This window comes from Procambarus clarkii, chromosome 93 (genome assembly GCF_040958095.1).
Source record: "Procambarus clarkii isolate CNS0578487 chromosome 93, FALCON_Pclarkii_2.0, whole genome shotgun sequence".
Lineage (NCBI taxonomy): Eukaryota > Metazoa > Arthropoda > Malacostraca > Decapoda > Cambaridae > Procambarus > Procambarus clarkii.
Window position 1 is genome coordinate 1,508,071 of NC_091242.1, and position 27,559 is coordinate 1,535,629.

General features: G+C 37.9%; 2 protein-coding genes across 2 annotated transcripts; one reads left to right on the forward strand and one right to left on the reverse strand.

Annotated features, from left to right (window-relative positions):
* Positions 1-3,247: 3,247 nt before the first annotated feature.
* Positions 3,248-9,233, forward strand: LOC138359772 (required for excision 1-B domain-containing protein-like). Its single transcript, XM_069319457.1, has 4 exons — positions 3,248-3,422; positions 6,275-6,371; positions 6,970-7,171; positions 8,676-9,233. The coding sequence occupies exons 1-4, from the start codon at positions 3,263-3,265 to the stop codon at positions 8,835-8,837; spliced, it is 621 nt and encodes a 206-aa protein (XP_069175558.1). The 5' UTR covers positions 3,248-3,262; the 3' UTR covers positions 8,838-9,233.
* Positions 9,234-11,460: 2,227 nt separating this feature from the next.
* Positions 11,461-22,143, reverse strand: LOC138359781 (non-structural maintenance of chromosomes element 1 homolog). The gene is given in 7 exon segments (XM_069319482.1): positions 11,461-11,921; positions 13,372-13,497; positions 15,484-15,525; positions 15,527-15,677; positions 17,467-17,617; positions 20,617-20,730; positions 21,556-22,143. Coding segments are annotated over 6 exon segments (747 nt in total). The 5' UTR covers positions 20,726-20,730; positions 21,556-22,143; the 3' UTR covers positions 11,461-11,753.
* Positions 22,144-27,559: the final 5,416 nt, after the last annotated feature.

Below are 27,559 nucleotides of genomic sequence, written 5' to 3' on the forward strand. Positions count from 1 at the left end.
CAGCAGGGTTTCCGGCTGCACAAAATTCATTAATTATAATATTACACAACATCTATCTAGTGCATCTTTAAAATATTTTGCAAATACAAATGATTTCTGTTTGATGATTGCATTCCGGTCAATGGCTAACATGTCCTGAAAGGTCAAATATTTCCGCAGCGATTGGAATTCATTTAATGCTTCGAAGCTTCGTTTTCATGAACTAAAACAAGTACAACTTTCAGCTGTGTGATGCCGGATGTTCCAAATATAAACAAAACTTGTTTAGATATTAGATAAACTCGAACATTCACACAAATCAAAATAAATAAATGGAAGTTTTATACCTTAATCATAAGATGTACGTCACGACACAATAATATTAATTCTTAATGTGAATTACAGTGTGTGTGTGTGTGTATATATATATAATATATATATATATATATATTATTATATATATTATATATAATATATATATATATATATTTATATATATAATATATATATATTAAATATATATATATATATATATATATATATATATATATAAAATATATATATATATAGACGTACTTTAGGCTCAAAGCAAATACTGCTTCTGTTGAGACATTCTGTTCATAGTCTAAACAAAGTAACGAATCAAGGTCAATAAAACATTTTTTTGACTAATGTTACAAAATACGACAGTAACAACAATACGACAGTGAGGGGAAACTGGGTTTCCCCTCATTTGGGTGTCAACATTAGTTCTGAAAACATTAACAATATATATTGCTCAAGGTGACTGGCGTCCGGCCCACTTACGATGGCTGAAAGTCACTGCAACCATGTGTTTTTTAACCGTATTTTTTGTATGCGTAACGAAAATTATTCTTATGAAAGTTGCAAATGGATACAGAGAGTGTGTGTGGTGTGTGTGTGTGTGTGTGGTGTGTGTGTGTGTGTGTGGTGTGTGTGTGTGTGTGTGTGTGTGTGTGTGTGTACTGCCGTGTAAGTGAACAGCATTAAGTGTAAGTACAGGCATGTAAGTATTCAGTACCTGCCCAAAACGCTATGCGTGTTGGTGGCTTTACACGAATGTAAAAACATCAGTGCTATGTACTCCCGTAAACCCAATGTTCCTTCTTGTATAAATAAATAAAATAAAAGTATGAGCAGGCGCGCTTGCGTGTTGACCGCGCTGCCTGAAAGTTTCCCAAAAGTAAGTTCCTAGCGGATCTTAATTTGTTTTTCTATTGGGGGATATCATACGGAGGAAGTTCAGCTAATTCAATTATTACCAACTCCCTAACCATCGTGTGAGCGATAACGGAGAACGTTTACACACACAGGAAGATAATGGACTCACGAACTAAACCTTTTCGAAACTAAACTAGAGTTTAGTTTCCTGGTATACTAGTATTACCTGAACTCAGAACCCTAGTAATTGTTCACTATAATTTCATCTGCCATAATCTTTCGCCCATTTAATTAAAATCATTATAATTAATATCTAGATCGTTATGGAAGCGATTTAGTCTTCTGAATATATTTCTTGTACTATTTTGCATCGTCTGCAAATTTGCAAATGTTGCTATGAAATGTCCTGTCTGAACACAAAGATCTCTATATTACTATGTAATATAGGCTCTATAGTTAATTAAATATAAACATCAATAATTTAGAGACAATTCTATCACTAATATTAGAGAAATATATTTTCATCCAAAAGACATATTTAGCTAATATTTTGATTATTATATATCTGAAATTTGCGTACTCTATGTGCTCAATTTTTACGCGGCGTGATCAACACGCGAGCGCGATTGCTTTTACTTAATGTCTTTTCACATATAACAGTACACACACACACACACACACACACACACACACACACACACACACACCACACACACACACACACACACACAACACACACACCAGAGTGGTAGACGGTTGGAAAAAGTTAGGTGAGAAGGTGGTGGAGGCCAAAACCGCCCGTAGTTTCAAAGCGTTATATGACAGAGTGCTGGGAAGACGGGACATCGAACGAGCGTAGCTCTCATCCTGTATCTAACCTTAGGTAATTACACATAAAACATAAATATGCATACATACATACATATATAGCGTTTGTATGTATTCACCTAGTTGTGCCTGTGGGGGTTGAGCTCTGCTCTTTCGGCCCGCCTCTCAACTGTCAATCAATCAACTGTTACTAACTACTAACGTAACTAACGTTTTTTTCCACACATACATCCAGGAAGCAGCCCGTGACAGCTGTCTAACTCCCAGGTACCTATTTACTGCTAGGTAACAGGGGTATCAGGGTGAAAGAAACTCCGCATTGTTTCTCGCCGGCGCCGGGAATCGAACCCGGGCCACAGGATTACGTGACCAGCGTGCTATCCACACAGCCACCGGCGCTCTAATTTGTATGTTCATAATGATAATAAATAAAATAATAATACTGTTACTATTATACGAGACTACAGTATCTAGACCTGCAATTTAAGAGCATAATATTTATAAATACTCAGATTAATACTCTGTACACTACTACACAGCTTTAGTGACCTCGGCATCCTTTCGTGTCACTATGCACTTGGTAAATACCTAAGCTGTCCCCGTGGGGCTGTGGTAAGCACTCACCCAGTGCTTCGCCAGCACTTTGGCCTGGGTTCGTTTCCTGGCCGGGGATTGACTGGGCGCCAATCCTTAACTGCAGCCTCTGTTCACCCAGCAGTGAATGGGTACCTGGTTGTTAAACGATTTGGCGGGTCGTATTCCGGGGGAAGAATTAGGATTAAGGACCTGTCTGAAACGCTATGAGAATTAGTGGCTTTACATGAAGGTAAAAACTCTTGTATCTATAAATATAATTAATTAAATAGTTGCAGAATTTGGTAGCCGGTGTTAGTGGCAACAACAACATATTGCCTCGGGGACAAGGAAGGTAGAGAGCTGAGGTGGGCACCATAAAAACTGGTAGAGCCGCTCGCTACCAACCTCCAGGCTGATGACGTTACCATCCCATGGGGATGGTCTTCCACCTATGGCATGGCAAATTCGTGCACCCTTAAGACAAGCCAAAAACTAACGTATACCACCTCATTTATATAGCTTGGCGTTATTATACCTACTAATCGCCTAAATTACTTCTAAAGATTTAAAACAAAAATTAGCTATGGCTACAGGTTACGGGGATTAACAAATTCTAATCCATCATGCAAGTACCAAAATGAAAAAAAATCGATAGTTTTGATTCGAGTTCCATAATGAAACTTAAAGACGCCTGGATATGAGACTTCGAACCCTAAGGGTGGGAAGCTTCGAAGCCGGCGGGTGTGAGGCTTCGAGTTGTGCGGATGGTGCGCGTGGAGGCAGATCACTCCAGGCCGCCCAGCATCCAGCATCGTCATCTCTTCTCGTCTCTGGAACTTTCTCATCTGCAATGAAAGGTGAGTTGTGCCGGATGCGCAGGTGGCGTGCATCCTCAGTTACGTTCTCCTGCGTGTTCCAAACACCTGGTATGCCTTCACGAATATTCGAACAAGACGTGCTTTGTATTCTATACCTGGTGAATGACCGGGATATTTTGAGCTGGTGCATTACACAATGACAACCGAATGCACTTGAAAATAGTATCTTTCTGTACTGCCAAATATAGTGTGATGGTGGAATTGATTTTAGTTTTCGGTCGATAATGTAACGGGTACGGGAAGGCTGGGTAGTGGTTTGCACAATAATTGATTTATTGAATTATAATGTCTTGTTCCCTACAGTGCAGTTAAATCATTTTGGTCTCGCAATAATTTTACATACAACTATGAGATTAAAGATATCTGCAAAGACCTATTGACCATGCAAGGAAGCTGCTATTTTTTACCCAACTACTTATACTTTTTATGGTATATGGCACCCAAATATGTATATACAAGACTAGGATTGTTAAATCGTGCCATATATTAAACAAATGCCTTTGTTCTATTTTTTGGACTGTGACCTTCACGATTATTTAGGAGAGGGTAGGTTAGGATGGTTGATTTTTGGTTTTGCTAGATCTGATTTATCAATTGTCAACTGACTTGCCATTACCGTTTACCTCTCCAGAAATGAGATTTTCAGCTTTTAATACGTGTTGGATGAATCATTTACACATGATGATTGTCTTTGTTGCTTTATAATTGGCAATAGAATTTGACAAAGTCTATGACAAGAAGCCTTATAGGCTTATTTAAATTTTCCTACCCAATGACTGACCTTACCCAGGGTGCAAGGCAAAACATTTCACTCATTCCCAGGTACCTGTACATGATTACTGCTAGTTGAACTGAAACATCAGGTTTAAGTATAGATGTGTGGTGCACCATATACCAGTGGTGCCTCTTCCACAACAGGTAATGTACAGAGAGAATGAGGCTCACCTTGGTCTGGAGTCATTGTATCTTCGCCTGGTGTAGACTGGTTAACCGGCGAGGTCTGCTTTGGTTAAGGGTCGTACAGAGGCTTGAACTCCTGGATTACTGAGGACGACCTGCCCAAAACACTGTGTATATTAGTGGATTTACATGAATGTAAGAATACCAATGTTATGTACTCTCTCACAACCTATTGTACCTTTTTGGATATAAATAAAAATAAATGACGTGGCTGTTACTTCAAGGCATTGCAGTTGTCGTCTGATAGGGGTGCTATGCCCCAGAGGCAGTGCCACAGCAACTCACCTCTGGGTATTACCTCAAGTGAGGGCAGGAGGTAAGGTAAGGTAAGGTAATTATCAGAAGAAAGCACTAAGCCTTTATAAGATTCTGTATAGCACTTGGAAGGGGTATGAGTAGTAGGCATCCATCAGTCTCGGGAGACTTTGGAATTGCACTCTGGTTGTCAGTATGAGTACAGTATAAAGATTTAGGATAGGATGGGGGGGAAATGAATAGTGCCCAGCCATTTGCAATGTCGGAAATTGAACGCAATCTACAAGAATATAGTCACTCTACCGTCCAGTCCAGGTGTTTGGGAGGGCTGGGATACGCCCACTGATGAAAAGTTTAAATATGGCCACTCCACAAAAAGAAATACACCCAAATATTAACCCCCCTACCTATACATCAAACTCAGACCAATTAGTTGTGAGCCAACTGCATTAACCACTGCCTAACTAAGTGGGCTTGCTGTGTGATGTTACTGGAATTTAATTTCATGCCATTGCATATTTATGCAATATAATTACATTGCTTCGAACCTAATGTACTGCCTAACTTTTACCCAGATCCATGAGAACAACAGTACACCTAACTTCTAATTCATTCACATTTATTCCAACCAGCCCCATTTCCCTGGGTTGTTAGCGAAAAGCAAGTCAAACATCTTTTTCAACCAGGTTTACCATGTGTCTATGCTGTTGGCCAGCAATCTATTCCACTCTTCTGTCAACCTGTTGCCAAACTGGTACTTACCCATAACCATTCAGAATCAAAATATTTATGGCCACTGTTACTGGTCCTGACCTGGTATGATAGTTTCAAAACATTGCTCATATCTCCCCTCATATTCATCCACTGGAATACCTCAGTTGTCTCTCCCCTTACCCACCACCTTTCCAATGAATGCAGGTCAAGCCTGGTCATCATACTGGTATGTTTAAAAAAAAATTTAGAGAAGATATGTCCACTTTAAAATATGGTGACCAGAATTGGAGTGTGTAAACTTGTGGGGCCTCACCTGGGTCAAATATAATTGAAGGATGATGCTAGAATGGAACAATGGAACATTAAGTGCTAGAATTACAGATACAGTATCTGAACAAATGGAACAAATACAAACTGTACAAATACATTATCTTTACAGATGGAACATTTGTGGTATTCGACTAGTAACATTTCTCCAGTCTGACACATTGCCTCGGATTATTGTCCTCATTTTTCTGTCAGAATTTTTTTTTATCCATGTCAGTAATTGTTTTGCAGCAGATGATGTGCTTGTCTTCTGGCAAGTCAAGGCCAGCACTGGATGGGTGACCATGTGGATAGCTTCGCCCTTCGCTTAGGGGACATCGTTAAGTCTAATAGGTTCCTGTATCATACCATCATGTTCTCCAGTTGTATTAATGGAATCACTGTTCATTACTGTACTAATTGTAGGCTTAATCGAATGGCTTGGATAAACCTACTCCCAAGCTTATTTTTTTTTTTAAATCCACTGACTGTTTTTGCATTTTGTTGGATTAATTATTTTAGGACAGTATTGTACTTTATGATCTTTCATTTCCCTCATGCATCTCCTTATTTTAAATTTAATTTGTAAATTTCAGATCAGTCAGTAATGCCGGAAAACAGCGTTGTGTCCTTGATCCACCAGTTCGACCAGCTGCAGGAGGAACGGGTTCATAGTTATAGACTTTTAGAAGAGTGAGTAATATAAAATTCATTGTGATAATTACTGATAATTGTGATAATTTCTCAATTTCAAATTACTGTACTGCACTGTATAAAATTCTACTTTTGAAAGACATTTTTCCAGTCTACTGTATTTTATATTTGAAGTCTTGCCAAATGTGAAAACAATTTGTGTATTATACCATTTTGCTGGAAACTTTGAAATTAAATGATGAATTGAGTGATTTCTTTTGTTATTACTATACAGAAAATTGTTATGTTGTATGGTAAATACTTATTGCATAGCAATGTAGTAGTAGTCGATGAATTCAAAATTGTGGGAGTATATTGTCCTTGTGCTTGGATCATTGGATTATTTACAAAGGATGCAAGAATTTCAATAAATTTTTTCAGCTGTATTACAAAATATGATTTGAAGATTTTTAATACCAATTCGAGTTTTGCCCATTTATATAGTTTGTTTTGCATTGGTGTTTTTCAAAGATGAATCTGGACACTGCCCTATTTATTTACTGCATATACTATAATGTGAAAGGATGTAAAATGCTTTACCATTCTCGGAATAAATGGATGTACTGTAGTTATAACGTTTTTTTTCTTATCTTTTCAGAGGGCACAAGATCTATCTTAGTACAGAACCAAACTATGATTTCCCAAAATTTAGAAAACTTGTTCATGAAGTTACACAAGACTTCAAGCGGGTTTCTGAGGGCATCATTGCTGTTGAGAAAGCTCTGAGAACGGACAATCATATAACAGCTGCTGATATTATTGCTTCAATTCAGAAGAATGAGAAGAGAAAGCTGGAGCTGGTAATTTTTTCCTTTACTCTTTGTAGATTTTATCTTTGAAAACACCAACTGATCCATGGGACTGAATTTTTCAAACATTAGAAAAAGTATGGGTGATAAAATTGCAGACACCAACAACAGTATTCTTACCCAATAGGAACAAGCCCTTTCAAATACATAGGTGGTTTTCTCTTCAAAATACAATAGGAAAAAAAATTAGGTACACTGAATGAAATAATGGCATTTTGCCAAAGATATTGATTACAACATAAGGTACATAATATATGAGAAATCTAAAACAATGAATGCCTGTCAAACAAGGTGCAGGATACGAAGTGGCAGACTCACCTTAGCCAGGTACTCTTCTCAATTCTCAGATTGTTACCAAGTTGGGTATATCTGGGTCACTTAACGCATCATTTAGTAGAGGCTTCGTATGCCACACACTATGTAGTTATATCTGTTATGACTGCTACTCTCAAATATAAAATAGCTAAGGATTTCTAGTCTACTTCAGGAAGATGTGGTGCTTGTAGGAACCCTTCAAAAGGTTCTCATAATTTTTATCAATGAAAATGAGGAGAAATGAGCCAAATTTGTTTTTAATGTATTATAAGTTATGTATGAACATGACCTATTGCTACTTGCTTTTGGTAAGCCAATATTTATGTATTTCTGATTAACCAACACTTGGAATTTCCCCGAGGGCTGTCACTCTCTCTAGTGTCCTGATAATTTTATCGAGCTGGATTTTGAAATTCAGCTTTGTTTTGGCAGCTTGTTTTAAGGCTTCAGCAGGTAGGCAGTTCCATGGATTGATAGCTCTTTGGGTGAATAAGCATCTGTTTCCTGTCTTACATTGTGACTTGTTGAAATTGAAACTGTTGCATCAGACCTTTTGAAAAAGTGGTCTGCATCAATATCCTCAAAATTGTTCAGTGTTATAAGTTTCTATGAGATCAGTTCTGTCATGTCTGGTTTGTCTGTTATTAGCTCTGTGGCCTTCAACTGTTCCTGGTATGTTCCCGATATATTCTAAGTTGTGTGCATTTTGCAGCATTATAAGTCATGGATAAACTGTCGTATTTATAATGGTCTAAGCTACACTAAATGTCATTTGAGCTTGTAGGGCCAATTTCACTGTCAACTTAAGAGCATAAAGGTAACCTTGTCCAATTCAAACCTGTCTTATCTGCAATATAGTTCAGTTACCTTAATGAGCACTAATTAAATATGGTCATAATTTTTTATGTACTGTATTTAAATGTGCTTTGACTTTATAAGGGTCCTCGATAGACAGAAATTTCATCGCTCTCCTTCCATCTCAAGGATAGGTTGGGTTATTTATACGTATCATGAAGCCAAGATTTATAAAGCTCAGAGAATATATTTTCTTCTAAACTGTTATGATATACATCACAGTAGGAAGATACTGCCCTTGTAATTATCATTTAAAGTGTACAACACTTAAATTTCTTAATTCTGTACTGGTTTTAAAACTAAATTTGTTCTTTCTCTTTGCCAGACTACCCACTTGCAGCTTGCCCATCAAATGGCAGCAGAGCGTGACAGTGGGGAATTGGAACAAAATAAAGTTAAGGAAATTAGAAGCGAGTTGGGTCAAGTGGTGGAACAAATAAATGACCTGCTGACAGAGCTCCGCTACGAAGTTCGCAATGGAAAATAGATTCTAAGCAGATGAACATAGGTCAGTATAATGTGGCATATTATAATGTGAAATTAAGGTTACTGTTTGACCTCATTGTTAAAAATTAACAAAATACTTTTAAAAGCGGAATCCTTAAAGGAATATAGTTTTTACGGCCATATGGGGAACACGACACTGCATTAGCTTTAAAGAAATTGGCAGCAAGATCTTCTAAGGTACAAATTAAGCAATAGAACATATCAGATAAATGTAGAAATAATTTTTAATCATAAACCTTATCAGTGTCTGATTGTGGTTTCTCTTATTGGCATTGTTTAAATGGCATAAATATTGACAAAATTGACCTAATTTGTAAGTAGGATACTAAAATTAACAAAATACTTTACAATAAAGCATTTGTGGCAAAATGGTTAAGAGCTGTTTAGCTGCCTCACTTTCAATGCATTAGTGATTCCCCTCTTCATGACAAATCACTTACTACTATGCTTTTTATTTAATCAATGACATTTCAGAACAATATTCAATCAGCATTTTACTAGGTACCATAATTAATAGGTCAAAATTACTTGAGCATTACCAGAATATATTACTGCTGAATGTATATGAATACGAGCTACAATTTACGATGCCAACTTTTGGTACAAGCACACACACACACAGTATACATACATATGTATAAAAGGTTTGCCAACTGCATTAATTTTTTATCCTTGTTTATCTAGTTTGGATATGATCCTACTGATAAATCATTCTTAATGATGTATGTATATATAAAGTTTTATTATTTTTTAAGCATTTAAATTTGTTGGGTTTGACAAATTAAATTTGTATTGACAACATTCAATGATAGACAATTCTTCTTTAATTTATATATCTCGACCTACAGGGTGTAACTACAGTCAAACAACAACAACAGTTTTACCAATTTTGGTAATACTGTACTGTATTTGATATGTTTTATTTTTAAATCTTATTACCCATCAAATCAATTTAGTTAAAGATTTTTAATACATTTGAAGTTTATTGTAGTTACTCATTTGTGATGATAGTATATCAAAATTACTTTGTTCGGTATGGGGCAGAAGGAATTATTTTTGGTAAATTGGATGCATTTTGATTTTGCATGTAAAGCCTAGTGCAACACTTTACAAATAATCTTTAACTACCACACTCCTTATTTGAAAGTTTGCTGGCATGCCCTTTCAGTAGTTTTAATCACACCCCCACACCTACAGGCATCTTGAAATGTAACTCCTTGCACTTTGGCCTAACATAAGCCTTCAGAATTTAGACTAATTAGAACAGTGTTTGCTTGCAGTAGACCCAAGGTCTTAATTTGGTGTTATGAATTGTTTTCTGTTAATAAATTACTGAAGTACAATTAGTTTATTGTATTCCAAAATATTATACAGTACTATACTAGGAAGATAACATATGAGGCAGAAAATACAGTAAAGCTACCACGAGTGAATAAATGAGGTTAGTTCTAGCAGAAATACGCTACATATCTTCATGTTAATAAATGGTGATAAGTACAGTAATATATATTTGCCAGCAGGTGACAAGATGCAAAAGGAATTACAGGTCCTTGCTCAAGTAGTGGGGAGGGGGGGGGGGGGGGAATGAGAAGGGAGGCAGCTTTGCAGAGCAAGAAATTTTGTGGAAATATAAGGCTTTATTAGTGATAAGTAGCTATATATGGCATATTGGGCCGATTGTAAAATTTTGTCCTATGAAATACAATTCAAACTGATAAGAAAATTAATCTCTTAAAATAAAGTAGAATACCCGAGTTAGTATTTATAAGAATTTTTTTTATCTGAAAGCATCTGCTCTGGTAGATCAATAATGCTAGAAATATAATTAGGGAAGTGGAAAAACACGGCATTTCATATAAGCGATGTTGAAAGTAACAGATGTTGTGTAAGTGAAAATTATAAGAAAAATACTGATGCAAGATGGATGATGTACTTATGAAGTATAAGTAACTATAAAAGTACCAAGCCACTATGACTCTGGTATTCTCGTGTACAATTCAAAGTAATTTCGCGCTAAGATACCAATACTATCATCAAACAAGTTTTCCCACAGAGAGTGTTAGATCATGATGGCTGTATAGCAGTTAAAGAATATTCAAGTTAACGGATGACCAATTATTAAAATGGGCAAAAACATCCCCTGCTATGAATATAGAAAATTTCTGATGTTTAATCATTATTGAAACAATGCCAAAACTCATACCTCTCCATAATGGAAATTTAACAATGGTTCTAGCAATGATTGATTACCAGGGGAAAAATGGGTATTACAATGGCAAATTTGATCATATACAAGCATTAAGCTTCTGTTAAGTTACCCGAATATATTCATGGAAATCACTTGGGAAATAAATAAATATATAGTAACATAACTATAAGGTATTTACTGGAGACAATGTACCTTTCTTTGGGCCTTGGCATTTGAAGACTAGGCATTACCAATACATTACTAACATTTTTAGGGCTACCGTGTCTGATCAACTTGACTCCGAGGAAGCACATCAGATGAGATGGCACGCTTAAAATATCCCTGAAGGTATATTGCATTAAACAAATTATTTTAACATACTTTATTTATGATTCATGATACAATTTTAAAGAAATTTAACAATATTCATCCTTAAATCAACAATAGTAATCAATAAGCACAAAATTACCTTAATCACTACACTACAAAATTTAGACTACAGTACTTATAATTACACCAACTCCCTTCCAGTCCACCAAGTACTTTATTTTAAACTGATTATAGCTTCTCAAAGTCAAATGATGTAATTTGAGAAATTTAGTTATCCACCCATCAAGATACACATACAAGTACAGGAGGAGTTACATCAACATATTGCAAATTAGTTTACGTCAGTGGAACACAATTTTAACTTACTGGGTACTATTCTCACTCGGATGATCTTAAACGTTTTTGTTTAAGACACTTTTCCATGTGTGGCCATGGTTCATCACACTCTGGATCGGGACAGAGAACAGGTTGCACGTTTTTACGAGTAAAATATCTGTCACCCACACCTCGATGTACTCTGGTACTGCACTTGGTACATCTGTATCCCTGTAAACATATGTAAACATGTAAGATGGTGGCACAAAGAAATAAAAGTGTAAAATACTCTGCTGATAGTCCTAATTTTATGGCTAAACAAACACAAAGCATTTCCTATGATGCAGCGAAACACTAAGGTTGAGAGCAACCTATTAATCACTATAGAGTTTTGCCTGCAGGGACTTCAGTTTTGTTGATATACAGGGTTAGTACTTATTATTGGCTTAAAGTTGGGGGGTGAGGACATTGAGGCAAATGTACCACAAGATCAGGAATTAAAGTAACTAAGTAATTATCAAAAGAAGGCACCAAACCGGGAAGGCTATGTAGCACCATCAAATGTGCGGAATAATCAGAGGCCGCTAAATATCACCAAGAATGCCAATACGAGAACAGATACGCATAAGGCGAATGATATCAAAAGCATCCGATTCACCAAGAATTCTATCGAGGGACAAGCGACCGCGGGGACGGTCAGAAAACAAGATACACGCTCGTCCCGGAAGTCGACTGTAAGAGGGACAATGTAATTTGGACATAAGGAGCAGGGCGGCGCTCCATTAAGTGACCATGAGCTAAGCGAGTATGGCCAATATGCAACTTCGCTAGAGCCGTTTCCCATCGCTGGTTACGGTGGTAGGAGGACGGCCATGAGAACACAAACTCTTAAGAGTATGCAATATCAAATGCATCAATATCATGTATATTTGATGTATCATGCTATTGTGATTTCCTGGTGTACCAAATAGTAGTTGTGACATGGTCATTACCTGGTGAAATGTTATCATTACAACTTCATCCACAACAGGCATTTTAAAAAGTGGCGCCTATAAAATGATTTAATAGGCTTTTATGATGTGTTGAATCATTAAAAATCAATTCCCTGTGGCTCAAATTCCAACTGCATAATTCAGGCAAGAATGAATATTAGGCCTATGTCAAGCTGAATGCTTTCTGTTAGAAAACAGTAACAAGAATTAATAAGGAATTTCAGTTTAGTCGATATATCAAGTAAATTTCCAAGACCAGGTTGTTAAAAATACTAAATTCATTATATGTTGATCACAAGTTGTACAAAGTCAAATTACTAACATGGCTGATAATTTTCATTAATCTTAGCCTGCTCAAAATCTGCATACTCATAATTTTATGAATATTATTGTATTGCAAGATTTAGTATATAATGGGTGAAAGTAACCTTACACACCTACCTTTCATTACAGGAAACACATATAATACACCTTTAAATTCCATAAAATCTGGGTAAACAAATTAACCTCTACCATACCAAAACCTATAAGAATTAACACTGCTCTCGTCTAACCTGCCTGTACATTAACTTGTCCCCGGCTATTTTGCAAATTAACAAAAAAATTCTATTACTTATTGTAATTTCCTCCATTGATTAATTAACTTTTAATCCTTTTGTGGATGCATGCACTAAAGACAAAATAATTACCTTTAATGTGAGAATCTTACATAAGAAGCACTTTTGGACTAATTCCGGATACAATTCTTCTAGATATGGCTGCAATTCTGATATAGTAAGGGCACTCAGTGAGACAACCTTTTCCCTTCTGGTATGCTGAAAATAAAGTAAAAAAAAAAAATTAAAATAATTATTTGAAAATCCTCTCAATGGTGAATAAGAATTACAGTACTGTATATGGAACATACATACATAAGCCTACTCCTAGAAAAGCTGGTACATAGTGTAGCCAGTGTAGACTAGCGAGGCTCTTCTCTCCCTCTATATCTATGTCTCTCTAATGTACATGGGTATTTAAGGGGTAACCTGGAGCTAAACTCCACCTACCAGGAGATCTTCCTACCACACCTAGGACAGCAGCTTGTTTGATGGGAAGAACACAGCCACCCGGTCGGCCGAGCGGACAGCACGCTGGACTTGTGGTCCTGGGTTCGATTCCAGGCGCCGGCGAGAAACAATGGGCATAAGTTTCTTTCACCCTATGCCCCTGTTACCAAGCAGTAAAATAGGTACCTGGGTGTTAGTCACCTGTCACGGGCTGCCTCTTGGGGGTGGAGGCCTGGTCGAGGACTGGGCCGCGGGGACACTAAAAGCCCCGAAATCATCATAAGATAACCTAACCTGTCTGCAATTATCCACTTAGCAAAGAGTGAGGCCACCTGACACGACCTGACCTCCGCAAAACTTGCGTACAGTACATTAAGACTCAAATGGTGTGACTTGAAAATGCTAAGGGATGACAGCCTGGCGCTACCAATATGCTGTGTGACTGACTCGTTATATGTGAAATATTAATTAAAACCATTCATGGTGTTACAATATCACAATCCACAACATTATTCTTGTTACATTTTTATTATCTTAAGATTGTTATTAATATTAATACAGATGGCATGTGCAAGAATCCTTTTTATTAAAAGACAAAAAGCTTTTCAAAGTTCTTCTTTCTTACACTGGCCTTTTCAATTACCAGTCTTCTTACAGTTTCCCTCTCGCCTTTATTTTTTTAAGCCTTTTACATACTTTTAAATCCGTTTTCCATCCGATTTTTAAATCCTTTTCAAAATCCTTTTTTAGTCCTTTTAAAACCCAAGTTTTATAGCGTTTCTCCATTTAAGACACGGTAGCATCTTCACACCCTTTCCTCTGGTTCCTGGATGAGGTTTTGCAGGTTCTTCTACTCCAAGCCCAGCCTGAGGTCAGTTTTGACTTGTGAGAGCTTGGTCTAATAGGCTATTGTTTGGAGCGGTCGGCAGGCCCACATATCCACTACAGCCCGGTTGGTCCGACACTTCTTGAAGAAAACGATCCAGTTTTCTCTTGAAGATGTCCACTTTTGTTCCGGCAATATTTCTTATACATGATGGGACAATGTTGAACAGCTGTTTAAAGTGTTCTCTGGGTTCCTTCCCAGAGATCCTATGATACAATTGAAATATTGGTCTAACTACGCCATGCACATCATGTTGTGCATTAACACAATCTCCATCTGGTGGGCGTTCAAACAGCCGAGAATCCCCCCCCACTCTCACACCTATGTTACAATAACCAGCATAAGATAGGTTTATAACCACTCTATAATAAATGTATTTTGCATGGGGAGTTATGAACAGGCAACTGATTCATCTGTGACTGGATTGCAGATATATACTCGGTATATTCGTGTGGGTGCATTTTTTATCCGGTCTTGACTTCCTGTGTTACATTAAATTTACTTCATGAGCCTAGTAATTAGCATATCTTATTTATAACTACAAAGCTAGTGTCTGTTTAGTAAAGGGGTGTCAAGAATGACCACCTCGCTTGTTTGTGTCATAGACAGTGTTGGCATTATCTTCAAGCTGGATGTCACTTTTATTCTTAGGGCCTGATAGAAAATACTGTACACCCATTTTTAATCAATCTACTTTTTCCAACATATTTTAGAATATAAAGGCACAGTATTTGTAAAGGAAGATGGAGAATTAGATATTTTTTCTCAGGTTGACCTAAAAAGCAGAATAAGGGGGAGATCAAGATAATGAGTGACCTGCAGTAAATATAAAAATAATTAAATTATGTACAACAGAAGACTTACATTACCTGGAGAAGCCATTTATCATGTATGAAGCGCTGAATAGCTTCCCTCGCTGTCTCCAATTTTCATTCGAGTTTCCAAATTAGTTGCCAAGTTCATAGCCTCTGTTTCTGGAAGTTCGCCATCATCAGAGTTGACAAGCTCTTCTATGATACGCTTGAAAAGGGCAAGCTCTTGGGAATTAAATGTTGAGCCCATTCTGAAAATCAAGATATTTATGTGGTTGAATATACAGCAAATTTGGGATAAAATTTTATATCGGATATCATGCTTTACAGTCTTACTTCCCAATCTATCTTCAGGTTATCTTGAGATGATTTCGGGGCTTTAGTGTCCCCGCGGCCCGGTCCTCGACCAGGCCTCCAACCCCAGGAAGCAGCCCGTGACAGCTGACTAACTCCCAGGTACCTATTTACTGCTAGGTAACAGGGGCATTCAGGGTGAAAGAAACTTTGCCCATTTGTTTCTGCCTCGTGCGGGAATCGAACCCGCGCCACAGAATTACGAGTCCTGCGCGCTATCCACCAGGCTACGAGGCCGCCCTCGTATACTGTATATGGAAGAATGAGGAAGTGGGTGCCAAAATACGGTACATGCAGTAAGAAGTATTAGCAACGCAGAGAGTTCCAAAAATCAAGTTCCATCCCAACTTCTATACATAATAGTACCCTAACATAGTGCATTTTTGTCCTGTAACACAGTGTTCTTCATTCGCAACAGCGACCCAGTTTCAATCCCAGTGCAGGACAGAAATAGTTTGCCATGTTTCCTTTTACCTGATGTCTCTGTTTGCCTACAAGTAAAGTAGGGTACATACCCAGAAATTAGGCAACTGTTGCAGTTTACATCCTGGAGAAGGTCAGAAGAGTGCCTAGAGGGATCTCAATATCCTATGTACAGGTTACTTATCTCCTAATAACAGGAAAATGTATGTTTATCTCTCAGAATGTTCGGTAATATGTTTATTGCTTGTGATGTGCGTCTATGTATGTATTAACACGATGTACTGAATGGGGTGAGAATAGCTTGAGCTACCCAATCCCTTTGTGTGTATTTTACCTCAATAAACTTATTTCAATTTCAACAGGAAATTATCATCATGTAATTTATCCAAATTTTGTCCTGCCTTTGTCATTCATCTATTTATAATAATAAAATTTATTTAGGAAAAGTACATACATAGTTGCAGAGTTACAGTACAGTATAAACATTCTGTTTGATTTAAAGATAGAGGTAGTGCATACAATACCTAAAGCCACTAGTACACACAGCGTTTTGGGCAACTTCCTTTTCATTTCCTTCTTCTTGCCTTGGATTTTTGAACAAGTTCAGTGATGACTTTTTAAAAATGTTCACATGATGCTTCCATGTCTGTCTCCTATTAATTTTCTCCAAGAGGTATTTCGCAATTCCTCTCATTCTATAATTACCTCTATGAAGGTAGTCTAGAAAATCATTACCTAGAAAGTCTAGAAAGGGTTTCTATATCTGTATTTCATCTTAGGATAAAAGGGTCACAAAGAGATGAATTTCTTCCCTACTTGGATTTGATGTTAGCAAAAGAGCTAGAATGCTGTAAACTCAGATGGACTCACATGCTGTATGAGAAAGAAGTCCTGTACTAGGTCCATGAATTCTCTCTTTTTCCAACTGTGATGTTAAATTCACCCAATCAGTTGTTTCTTGGTTAAAATCTCTCATTATAAGAGGCTTCAGTTGCTTCATGTATCACATTATGCAGATCTGTAACTTCCTCTGCTGTTGCTGTGTCTGTCCTGTAGAATACTCCAATGTCGGTTTGCTACCATTTTGAGCTAATATATTTTGCAAGTCCTAGGATGTATATTAAATGTGTACTTTTGGCAAAGAAACCATCTCTCACCCATTCCCCCCCCCCCCCCTTCAACCATTTATAGAGAGAGGGGAAGATTATTGTAGGATGACTGAATGCTAAAATATCGAAAGCCAAGGCAAAATGGGTATCTTACCTTGTAGTTTCTCCATTCAGTGTATTGACAAGAACAAAACACTGAATGTCCTCTGCCAAATCTTCTTGGATGGATTTTCTTATTGCTAAATGCATCACTTCAAGACGGCGATTTATTTCCATAACAAACTCGTGTAGATTATCTGGTGGAACTGAAAATAAAACATTTGCATTCAAATTAAGAGATTTTGCATTTTTGTACTTGTCTAAAATACTTGAAATCTAGCTATCAAAATAGAACAGTACTAGTTCAATTATTCAATTACAATTTTTTCCAAGACCTCAGGGTTGCCCAAACCAAAACATGGTTGGATTTTCTTTTACAGATACAGTACCACAAATCTGTTCAGTACAATACTGTATAGTATTGTATGAAAGTATGAAAAATAAATACAAATTCAGTAGCACAAGCAGATTTTTTTTTTTTTTTTTTTTTTTGAGATATATACAAGAGTTGTTACATTCTTGTACAGCCACTAGTACGCGTAGCGTTTCGGGCAAGTCCTTAATCCTATGGTCCCTGGAATACGATCCCCTGCCGCGAAGAATCGTTTTTTCATCCAAGCACACATTTTACTGTTGCGTTAAACAGAGGCTACAGTTAAGGATTTGCGCCCAGTAAATCCTCCCCAGCCAGGATACGAACCCATGACATAGCGCTCGCGGAACGCCAGGCGAGTGTCTTACCACTACACCACGGAGACTGCAGAATTTGACTTGCATGGAAATTGCATTCCTGTAATACCTGTGCAAAAATTAATCAAATTCAACCATCAATGTGTGATTATAGCCATTTGATGATTGCCACTGCAATTATTGTCATTTTAACATTGTTGTTATTGTTACCTGGTATGTAGATAAATGATGTTAATATTGCTATAATAACCACATTATATGAATGTAATTCAAATCCATAATTTTTTGGGGCATTCTGCAATTGCTTATTATGAGGCTATTGTGTACAAGTGGCCTGTGATTACTGTATAACCAAATCATGAATTGGTGTTTCCCTCCAGTTTGAATCCATGCTTGATGATATTCCCAGAAAGAATCACAGCAAAGGAGTCAATTGTTTGATGAAGATTTAGCCATGCAAGAGATGGCATGGCATGAATAGCTTGTAAGTAAAGGAGTCAGTTGCATGACACTTCCTTTAAGTTGTGCCAAGAACAAATTCATGTGCAATAGGTATACGTATTACATATGTTACATTGTAAGCCTATCTAAAGTAATCAATCACTGTTTTTGTTGGTTACATAAATAGCTATTTAACACAAACATTACATTGTGTGAACAAATATAAGTGAAACAATGAACATAAGTCGCCTATTCCCTGCACTACTGTCAGCAATTCTCTAGTGTGACATTCAATGAAAGAATGACTTTCATTTGGCAACATGGCAACAACAACTTCACAAGACCAGAAAAATGTAAATTTTAAATTGCATGCAAATGTATCATTCTGAAGGAACATATTATTATTGGAGACACAATACAGTAATTGGAGTCACAATAATGTGACTGAAGTATGTTGACCAAACCACACACTATTAAGTGAAGGGACGACGACGTTTCAGTCCGTCCTGGACCATTCTCAAGTCGATTGGTCAATTGTGACTCAATCAACTTGAGAATGGTCCAGGACAGACCGAAACGTCGTCGTCCCTTCACTTTCTAATGTGTGGTTTGGTCAACAAATTATTATTATTAACTAACTTTTTTGTGCATGGTAAGGTGACACTACTGATACACTTCTGAGGGTTGAAGTCATACAATAAAAAAAACAATACTAATTTGGCAGGAAACTTTGCTAAAATTGTGGCCATGTCCAACAGTCTAACAAGTCAGACAAATCTAAATTATAGAGCTTAGCTCTTTGGTTACCAAAAAATACACAGCACTTCCCTAACCACACCTGCCCTCCCCCCCCCCACCCCCAACCCTCAGCCTTGTACCCTCTCCAAACTCACCTACTGTACTTGTGCTTGTAGGGAGTTGAACTTGAGCACTTGCCTTTCAACCTAAATTTGACAAAGGATATCTTAAAAGTGTTGTAATACATTTTGCATTCTGAAGGGAGATACTCAATCCTTTTAAAGCATACTCATTGTTCTAATCAATGATTAACATTTAACATGGTGCAAATGTAATGCATCTTGCCCCAAACTATTAAGACTGAGTAGCTGTTTTGCATAGCTTAGTAATTTTCATTTATTTATTTTTTATTATTTTTTATTTAATTATGTTATTATTATTTTATTTGAGTATTACCAATGAGAAATGAATGCTGGAGAGTAATGTATCAAGACTAAAGTTTCCTAGTATGCAACCAACAATTGCCTAATGCTCAGGTAACTACTCTACAGTAAATAAAAGCAATCAGACTTAAAAAAAAATAAGATGGCCGAATGTCTTCTCCTGCAGAGGAATCAAACCGGGACCGTTCAATTGCACGTCAACTGCACTGACCAATTTTTAACAGGACACCTTGATTCAAACAATGGCCTGAACATTATTGTAAACCATCCCTCTATATCATCATCTACATCCCATTATGCTTGTCACCATTGAGGATTAAGCCTGATAGTAGTTGGCTATTGTCCGTATGGTACTTTATGTCTAATTCTACCCAATGGTATCCCCAATCATTTCCACAACTTCAATCAAAATATCTCAAGGGAATTTACAGCGTCAATCATATAGGGTCCCAGTAGTACAGTCAAGTTCATTCTCGACTCACATTCGAGAACTCCTGGTTCGAATCCTGGGCAGAACAGAAATGGTTGAGCGTGTTTCCCATCACCTAATGCACCTGTTCACCTAGCAGTGAACAGGTATGCAGGAGTTAGTCAGTTTGTTGTGGGGGTTAAATCCTGGGAAACGTCAGTAATTCGACCCTGGTGGGGGAATACATCATGTTGATGTATTCACTCCCCCCCCCCCTGATTGATACATCACAATTTGGGGGGGCCTCAATTTAAGCCTAACATGTAATGTATGTATGAACTGGCTGTCTGTCCCCTGACACAATGAACTAATTATATATTGCATCCTAAGAAATTGTTTTCTATTGTCTTTTCCTCACACATTCATGCAACATAGCTTCTTATCTCTTACATATATTAATAAATAATATACAAACTACACTTACCATGAAACTTTTGACAGCATTTCTCAAAGGTGCTTTTGACTTCTGCTCCCATCAATACCCGACGTGCAGTTATTATTTGAAGAAACAAACGATGTGCATCTGAATACATTGTACCTGTAATACAATATTTTTTTGTTAAAATTCTTGTTAAAATATATAGAACCCTTCGATATTTATAAATGAGATTGTCTGTGTTAGTGCGTCCATGAGTGGAGGCGAGATGCTTGGGGCTAACTTTGGGCAACTGATCCTAACACTGCCTGACCTAACGATGTGCAGTAAAGTAGGTATAGATAAGACGTTTATCAGGTATAACAACAGAATGAGAAGCTAAAGGTAGAGGCCAACGGCCATACCACGTTGAGAACACCGCTTCTCGTCCTGCCACTTATGCTAAAGGTAAGTACAGATGAGCTGTGGAAATGCAAGGAAGAATTTTTTAAGACTATGAATAGTAAGTATGAATAGTATGAACTAGCCAGGAGAAGGTACATGGTTTTGACAATTGAAAAACGAGTCTTAGTTGAGCTATCTAGTATATAATGTGACTATACTGTACTGTACCCTGATCGGTCACGTGGGAATTTTAAACCTCACTTAACCCAATCCTCGACAGTGTACTCACCTATTTATGCTTGCGGGAGTTGAGCTCTGGCTCTTTGGCCCTGTGTGTACAGCACATTAAATAGAGTATAAGAATAGAGTATTTTATTTATAAAAAATACAGCGGATCACATGAGTAATTACTAATTAATGATTACTGATGAGATGAGCCGTGTGACCCATGAGAGTTGACTTCTGGAATTGAATGTCCTGATACATGATACACGGCGCAAGTCCCATTACTGGCCAGTTGACAGACCTAATGACCGGAACTGGTGTCATTAGCCAATGACAGACATTAAATAAGCACAAGGTAGGTTGAATGAGCAGCTTTACCTTGAGTGTGTGGTTTTCCAGGAGAGTCAAGTGCAGGCGGCCGCCTCTCACATCACTCGTCACGTTACTGTGTCTCAGAGCGTCTGTGTGAGATGCTGGCCGTGTGTCTGTAGACTCCTCCTCCTCCGTCTCGTGAGGTTGTGGTCACACTTGACACCTGAACTTGCCGCTCCTCACACTCCTGCTCCTCACACACCAATGGTGCACCTCTGCAACATTCGTACATAATCGTCACCCACGGTTCCGTACACAGATAACTATCCCGTGGCGTAGTGATGAGACACTCGCCTCGTGTTTCGCGAGCGCTTTGTCCTGGGTTCGTATCCTGGCCTGGAAGGCTTTACTGGGCGCAGATCCTTAACTGTAGCCTCTGTTTAACCCAACAGTTGATTTCGGTCACAAGAATCGTTTCGTACGCGTACATGTGCGCTGGTTTGTGTTCGCTGCTGACCTCGGCTTCAGACACAATAAAATTATTAAAACCAAACAATAGAATTAGATAAGTTAACAAGGTGACTATATAGATGGCACATGATCATATTATATTATAATAATGGCGGACCAGGCAAACACCCGGAGCCCGACCAGTTGTGTAATAGAGCCTGATCAGCTTTGTACCCTGCCTAGCCCTACCGAACACCTCCATAATCCTACCAAACAAACGCCCAAGACAGAGAGCCTCTGTCTAAAATTTAAACGCCATATTTAATTTTTCTAATATAACCTGAATTTCAATTTCTTTCTTTATTATGCACTCCATACCCATCCCGTGGGCGGTGGTGTTGGATTCGTTTTTAGCTATTAATTTTTTAATCATGACAAATTACATATGAAAACAATGTGTAAATATGGGATAAAATGTACACACACAATTTTGCTCTGAAATGAAACACATTTTATAACGGAACGACACGAAAATTGGAACTTGAATTGCGTATATTTTTATTATTAAAACTCTTAGGTCTAGATAGCAATATGCTTCTACTCTGTTATATTAGACGGGTACCGTCCCGGCCAGGGATGGTTGGCCCATACAGGTGTCACTGTACCTCAACATAACTGTAATACAATTACAGAAATAATTTTATTAATTCACTATGTAGCGGGGACAGGAAGCCAGAGTGTATTCATACACGTTTTTAGCTTTTATCTAAGCGCCCAGGAAACAACCCCATAACTCCTGAGTACCTTCTCACTGCTAGGTGAACGGAAATGTGCCCAACCGTTTCTGTCCCGCCCGGGATTCGAACCCGGTATTCTCGATTGTGCGTCGAGAACAAACCCGACTGTACTACTGGCACAATATTTGTAAAAGTCAATCTAGGGGGGTAGAAATAGCCTAAGCTACTCTATCCCTTTGAGATGTATTTCTTGCTTATCTCAATAAACATACTTGAACTTGTAAAAGTCAAGAATTGGGCATCCACCTTTCAAGCTGTTTCACTTGTTTACTGTTCTTATAGTAGTCAAAATTATTGTACGAACATTGCAGAAGACAGCTCCATTCTCAAATTTACCTTCCTCATTACTGCTTTTGCAATCAAATTCATTGTAATGTCCTTGTAGCTAAATAAATTTGGGATTCAGTTCCAGAGCCCATTATGTACCCCTCTGGAATCTTTTTCACTACCTCCCACAGAATGGGTATGGGGTGCATAATAAATGAACTGAACCAACTTAGACTATAGGGTTACGGGTTGATCATGCCAGTGCCACCTTCTGGGTGGCTTAAACTTTATCAATGATCGATTGATAACCAATCAATCAATCTAGACATAATTACCTGGTCACAGACCGAGCCGCAGAGACGTTGATCCTCGATTGATTTTTTTTATTAACAACCTTGGGTATACACAGCAATGTGCTGCTACCCTGTTCTATATGAAAGATTACACTGTGTAGATTAAAAACTAGCTATAAGTTCATCTAATACATAACTGTATTTTCCTCATTTTTCCATTTTAGGTGATGTAAGTTGAAGTCACCAAGTTAAATAATTTTTGGAACTAGGTTTGAGGTACTAGGTACTACTAAGCAATAATATTTTATTTCCATTATGTGGTCTTGACACCAATGAGGATTAGCATCTGGTGACTTATATTGAAGGACAATAAGCACATTTTGTATTTCCTTTTGATCAGCACCTCAGCCATATTATTTGTGGTGTTTGGCACCTACTTACAGATAGGTGTCCTTGATATACAGGCTGACTCCACCCTGTAACCTGTGTTGTCAAATTTGTGAAGATTGTATTTTTGTATCCGTATTTCACTGTCATAGTAGTCTTCGGTATGAGCTTCCATTAAGGCCACAAATACCTGTTCTGTACTTGCGTCAATTAGGAGCCCAGTTATCTGTGCAAATACATATGATTTTATCATATTTGTAGTGTTAACATCTGTGGTTCTTGTGTGGAGAGGGATGCACTGTACCTCTGTACTGTCTAGCATTTTACTTGAGTTAATTTTTTACATTTCTCACCATTCTTTTTATATTCCTTATTAAAAAAAAAGTTCTCCTGGTATATATAGTTGTTGTATTCTTAATGAATTCTTTTGGTTTTATTTACCTATAGTTCCTATAGTGATATGAAATACAATGCAATCTTTCTTATTCAAGGAATTTGTACAGTTTTGGGTGGGAAAATGTGCAACTACCAAAGCAACATGTGCCTGTATTTAGGATATTTCTGTACTTAACTGAATGATTATATTTGTATGTTCCACTAGTTCTTGATAGCCCATATGTAATATATCCCATGCATAATATCGACAGGTTCCAATTTCATGCTTTGGATCCCTTGGTCTACCTGTGTCTATTCATCTAGTTGTGCTTGCAGGGGTTGAGCTCTGATCTTTCGGCCCGCCTCTCAACTGTCAATCAACTGTTACTAACCATATATTTTTTTTCCACACCACACACACCCCAGGAAGCAGCCCATGACAGCTGGCTAACCCCAGGTACCTATTTACTGCTAGGTAACAGGCGCATCAGGGTGAAAGAAACTGCCCATCGTTTCTCGCCAGCGCCTCGGATCGAACCCAGGACTACAGGATTATGCGTCCAGTGTTCTGTCCGCTCATCCACCAGCCACCGGGATTGGAGAAGTTAAGAAATGCAATAGTCATACAGTAATAGAGCTTTGAGCATGATATAATAGGAAAACCAACTCCATTGTAAGTTCTGAGTTAGGACTTTGCAAAAGTGCATGACCAGCATGCCATATTAGTCAAACCATTACAATTAGTAGGAAGGTATTACAAATAGTTATACAGTAAAGTACTCAGACAGCCCATTATGAAAGTTACTTTAGTATAAAGGATTATAAAACAGCATGTTTGGAATGCAGAACAGAAGAGGTGATTAAAAAGCCAAAAAGGATGCAAACCATTGTAAAAACAAAATCCCAAAAATACCAGGGCACCTAAACCTTCTCCTAGGGCAAATGTACTGACTATTTTCCTTGTGAGAGGGTGGTCTGACCTCTTGTTACTCACTTAGCATTTTCACTTACTTTTCGTCCAAATTGTCATTACGGTAGTTGCAAGTTGAACCTGTCATGAACCAACAGTATTGGTACATCAGACAAAAGTAAAAGGAACTAACTCAACAATTATACCAAAGCAAAGTTATAAGAAAACCATGACAGTGGTTTGGGAGAAAAGCAGCTGGTATATAGTATGAAAGAGGTGGAGGAACATCTCATAATGAACCACATCAACTGAACATGCAGCTGTGAAGTGGCAAAGGGAAAGCAAAGAATACTGTACATTGAAGTTTATACAGTAATCATTATTGGAGTACTGAACGCTAGTGTGAAAGTTTATAGGGCAAAATTTAAAGCAAATTTGTCAATAGGGAAGTAAGAACCAGTAGTGCTAATGACCTTAAAGTGTGAACCAAGCTCATTCAGAACAAACATTGGGGTCTGAGAAGTCAGCAATGTCAGAACCCCAAAAATGAAGGATAAACATACAGTATATGACAAATGAATTTACAGTACCAGCAATCTTGCAAGCCCTCTTCCAATTATGGGGAACATTGGCGTTATCAACAGTGGAGACGTAAGTTGCAGATGAGGAGTCACATTAACATGGCTGAAAAATGTTGACAAAACCACACACTAGAAAATAGAGACGACGACGTTTCGGTCTGTCCTGGACCATTATCAAATCAATTGTGTGACATAAGTTCTCTTAATCTCACATTCAGCTAAACAAATTGCATAAAAGCTGCTGACTTAATTACTGAATAATTAACAAAAATACTGTAAACAGAGAAAGTCTCGAAGTAAAGAAGGGTGTACAAAAAAAAATAAATGGTATCCAAGATCAGATTGTTGTTAAAATACAGTTAAGCAATGTAGATAAATCAAGCAATGAAGAATAGTCCAGGATGAGCAAGGGAGGGAGTTTGGCCATGCACACAGATTCTGTTGAGGAAGATGGTAGAGGTAGATAGGTCTTGGGAGTAAATGGAGCCATTTTGTTATAGCGGTGTCACTGAAATGAGGGCGAGTGTGATGGAAAAATCAGTGACTAAGGCACTCTTTTCCTCAGGAAAGGAAGTGGCAGCACCTGGCTCAAGTTTCTGGCTGGAAGAAAGAAACAAAGGTGTTGAGAGAAATGATCAATCCAGCATCGATCTTGACCGAAGATGAAAGCCAGCATTCATCTTGGGGAAAGAAGAGTAGAGACTGAGGGCAAGAGTAGAGATGGAACCCACATTGGTAGACAAAGAGAGAAATAGGATCGGCCAACACACGGGCAATAGCAGGAAAGATCAGCGAGGGACCAAGAGGGCTACTTTTAGCTGTAGACAGCGGACAGGAAGGAGAATGAAGCACATCAGTTTAAGTCACAGTGGCGAGGACATGAAAACAATTCTGGAGAGGGTGGGGGATAAGGCAGGGAGGGTAAGGGGTTCCCATGACCCAAAGAGCTCTTTGGGGGTTTTGAGAGGTGGGGGTTTTGCTTGTACACTGTCATAGCAGTCAGGAGAGGGGTTAACTTGAGATGATTTCGGGGCTTAGCGTTCCCGCGGCCCGGTCCTCTACCAGGCCTCCTTTTTGTTACACAACCCCAAGAAGCAGCCTGTAGTAGCTGTCTAACTACCAGGTACCTATTTACTGCTAGGTGAACAGGGAGCATCAGGGTGAAAGAAACTTTGCCCATTTGTTTCCGCCTCCGCCGGGATTAAACCCGGAACCTTAGGACTACGAATCTCGCACACTGGCCACTCGGCTGTAAGGGCTCCCTCCCCCTGACAGCTGAGGAGGGGACACAAACCACCCACACCTGCTGACACCAATACAAAAAAACTCCACACCACATTATGTTTACTCTCATGGGCAGGAGCTTTTCCCCACAGTTGTATCAGCCATTCTTGTAACCAATCAGTGGTAGTATATAATCACACCCATATTAAAAGTTATGTTTTACACCCATATTAATAGTAACATGCATAGCAGCAACGAGAAGCTTGCATTTAACATTTATTTTACAGTTATGCAATATATATATACCAAGAACATGTCGGATATTTAAAAACCGCCATCTGACAATTAACTCCCCTGCAAAAAATATAATTAGCTTTTTCATGGGGTGGGTTCAATATACTTTTACTATTTATTACTAGATAACTAAATATGATCCATAATTAAGGGGGATTAGGGTCTAAACCCAACTGAAAGGTGTGTGGTAATTCACTGCTGATCATATCCATTAAAATAACAATGTCCCAAAAGCAAAAATTAGCCGGTGAGCATAACTTTCATGTTTGTGTACATGTATGTGCTCACCAAGTTGTGCCTGTGGGATTGAGCTTCAGCTCTTTGGTCCGCATATATTTGTTTCACATATTTATGTATGTATGTATGAATGTTTGTTATTTTTTATATATATATATTTATCAGCCTATTGAAGAATATTCACAGTATTTTAATGGGCAATTTCATAGTCCAAGGGTATTTCTTAGTTTACACATTTATGGAAATAAATAACAG

Bases quoted from the DNA above. Each gene is read 5' to 3' on its own strand.
- LOC138359772 (XM_069319457.1), top strand. From the start codon at position 3,263: ATGAGACTTCGAACCCTAAGGGTGGGAAGCTTCGAAGCCGGCGGGTGT. The intron at 6,372-6,969 runs GTGAGTAATATA...TTATCTTTTCAG, and splicing joins AGTTATAGACTTTTAGAAGA to AGGGCACAAGATCTATCTTA. The intron at 7,172-8,675 runs GTAATTTTTTCC...TCTCTTTGCCAG, and splicing joins AGAAGAGAAAGCTGGAGCTG to ACTACCCACTTGCAGCTTGC.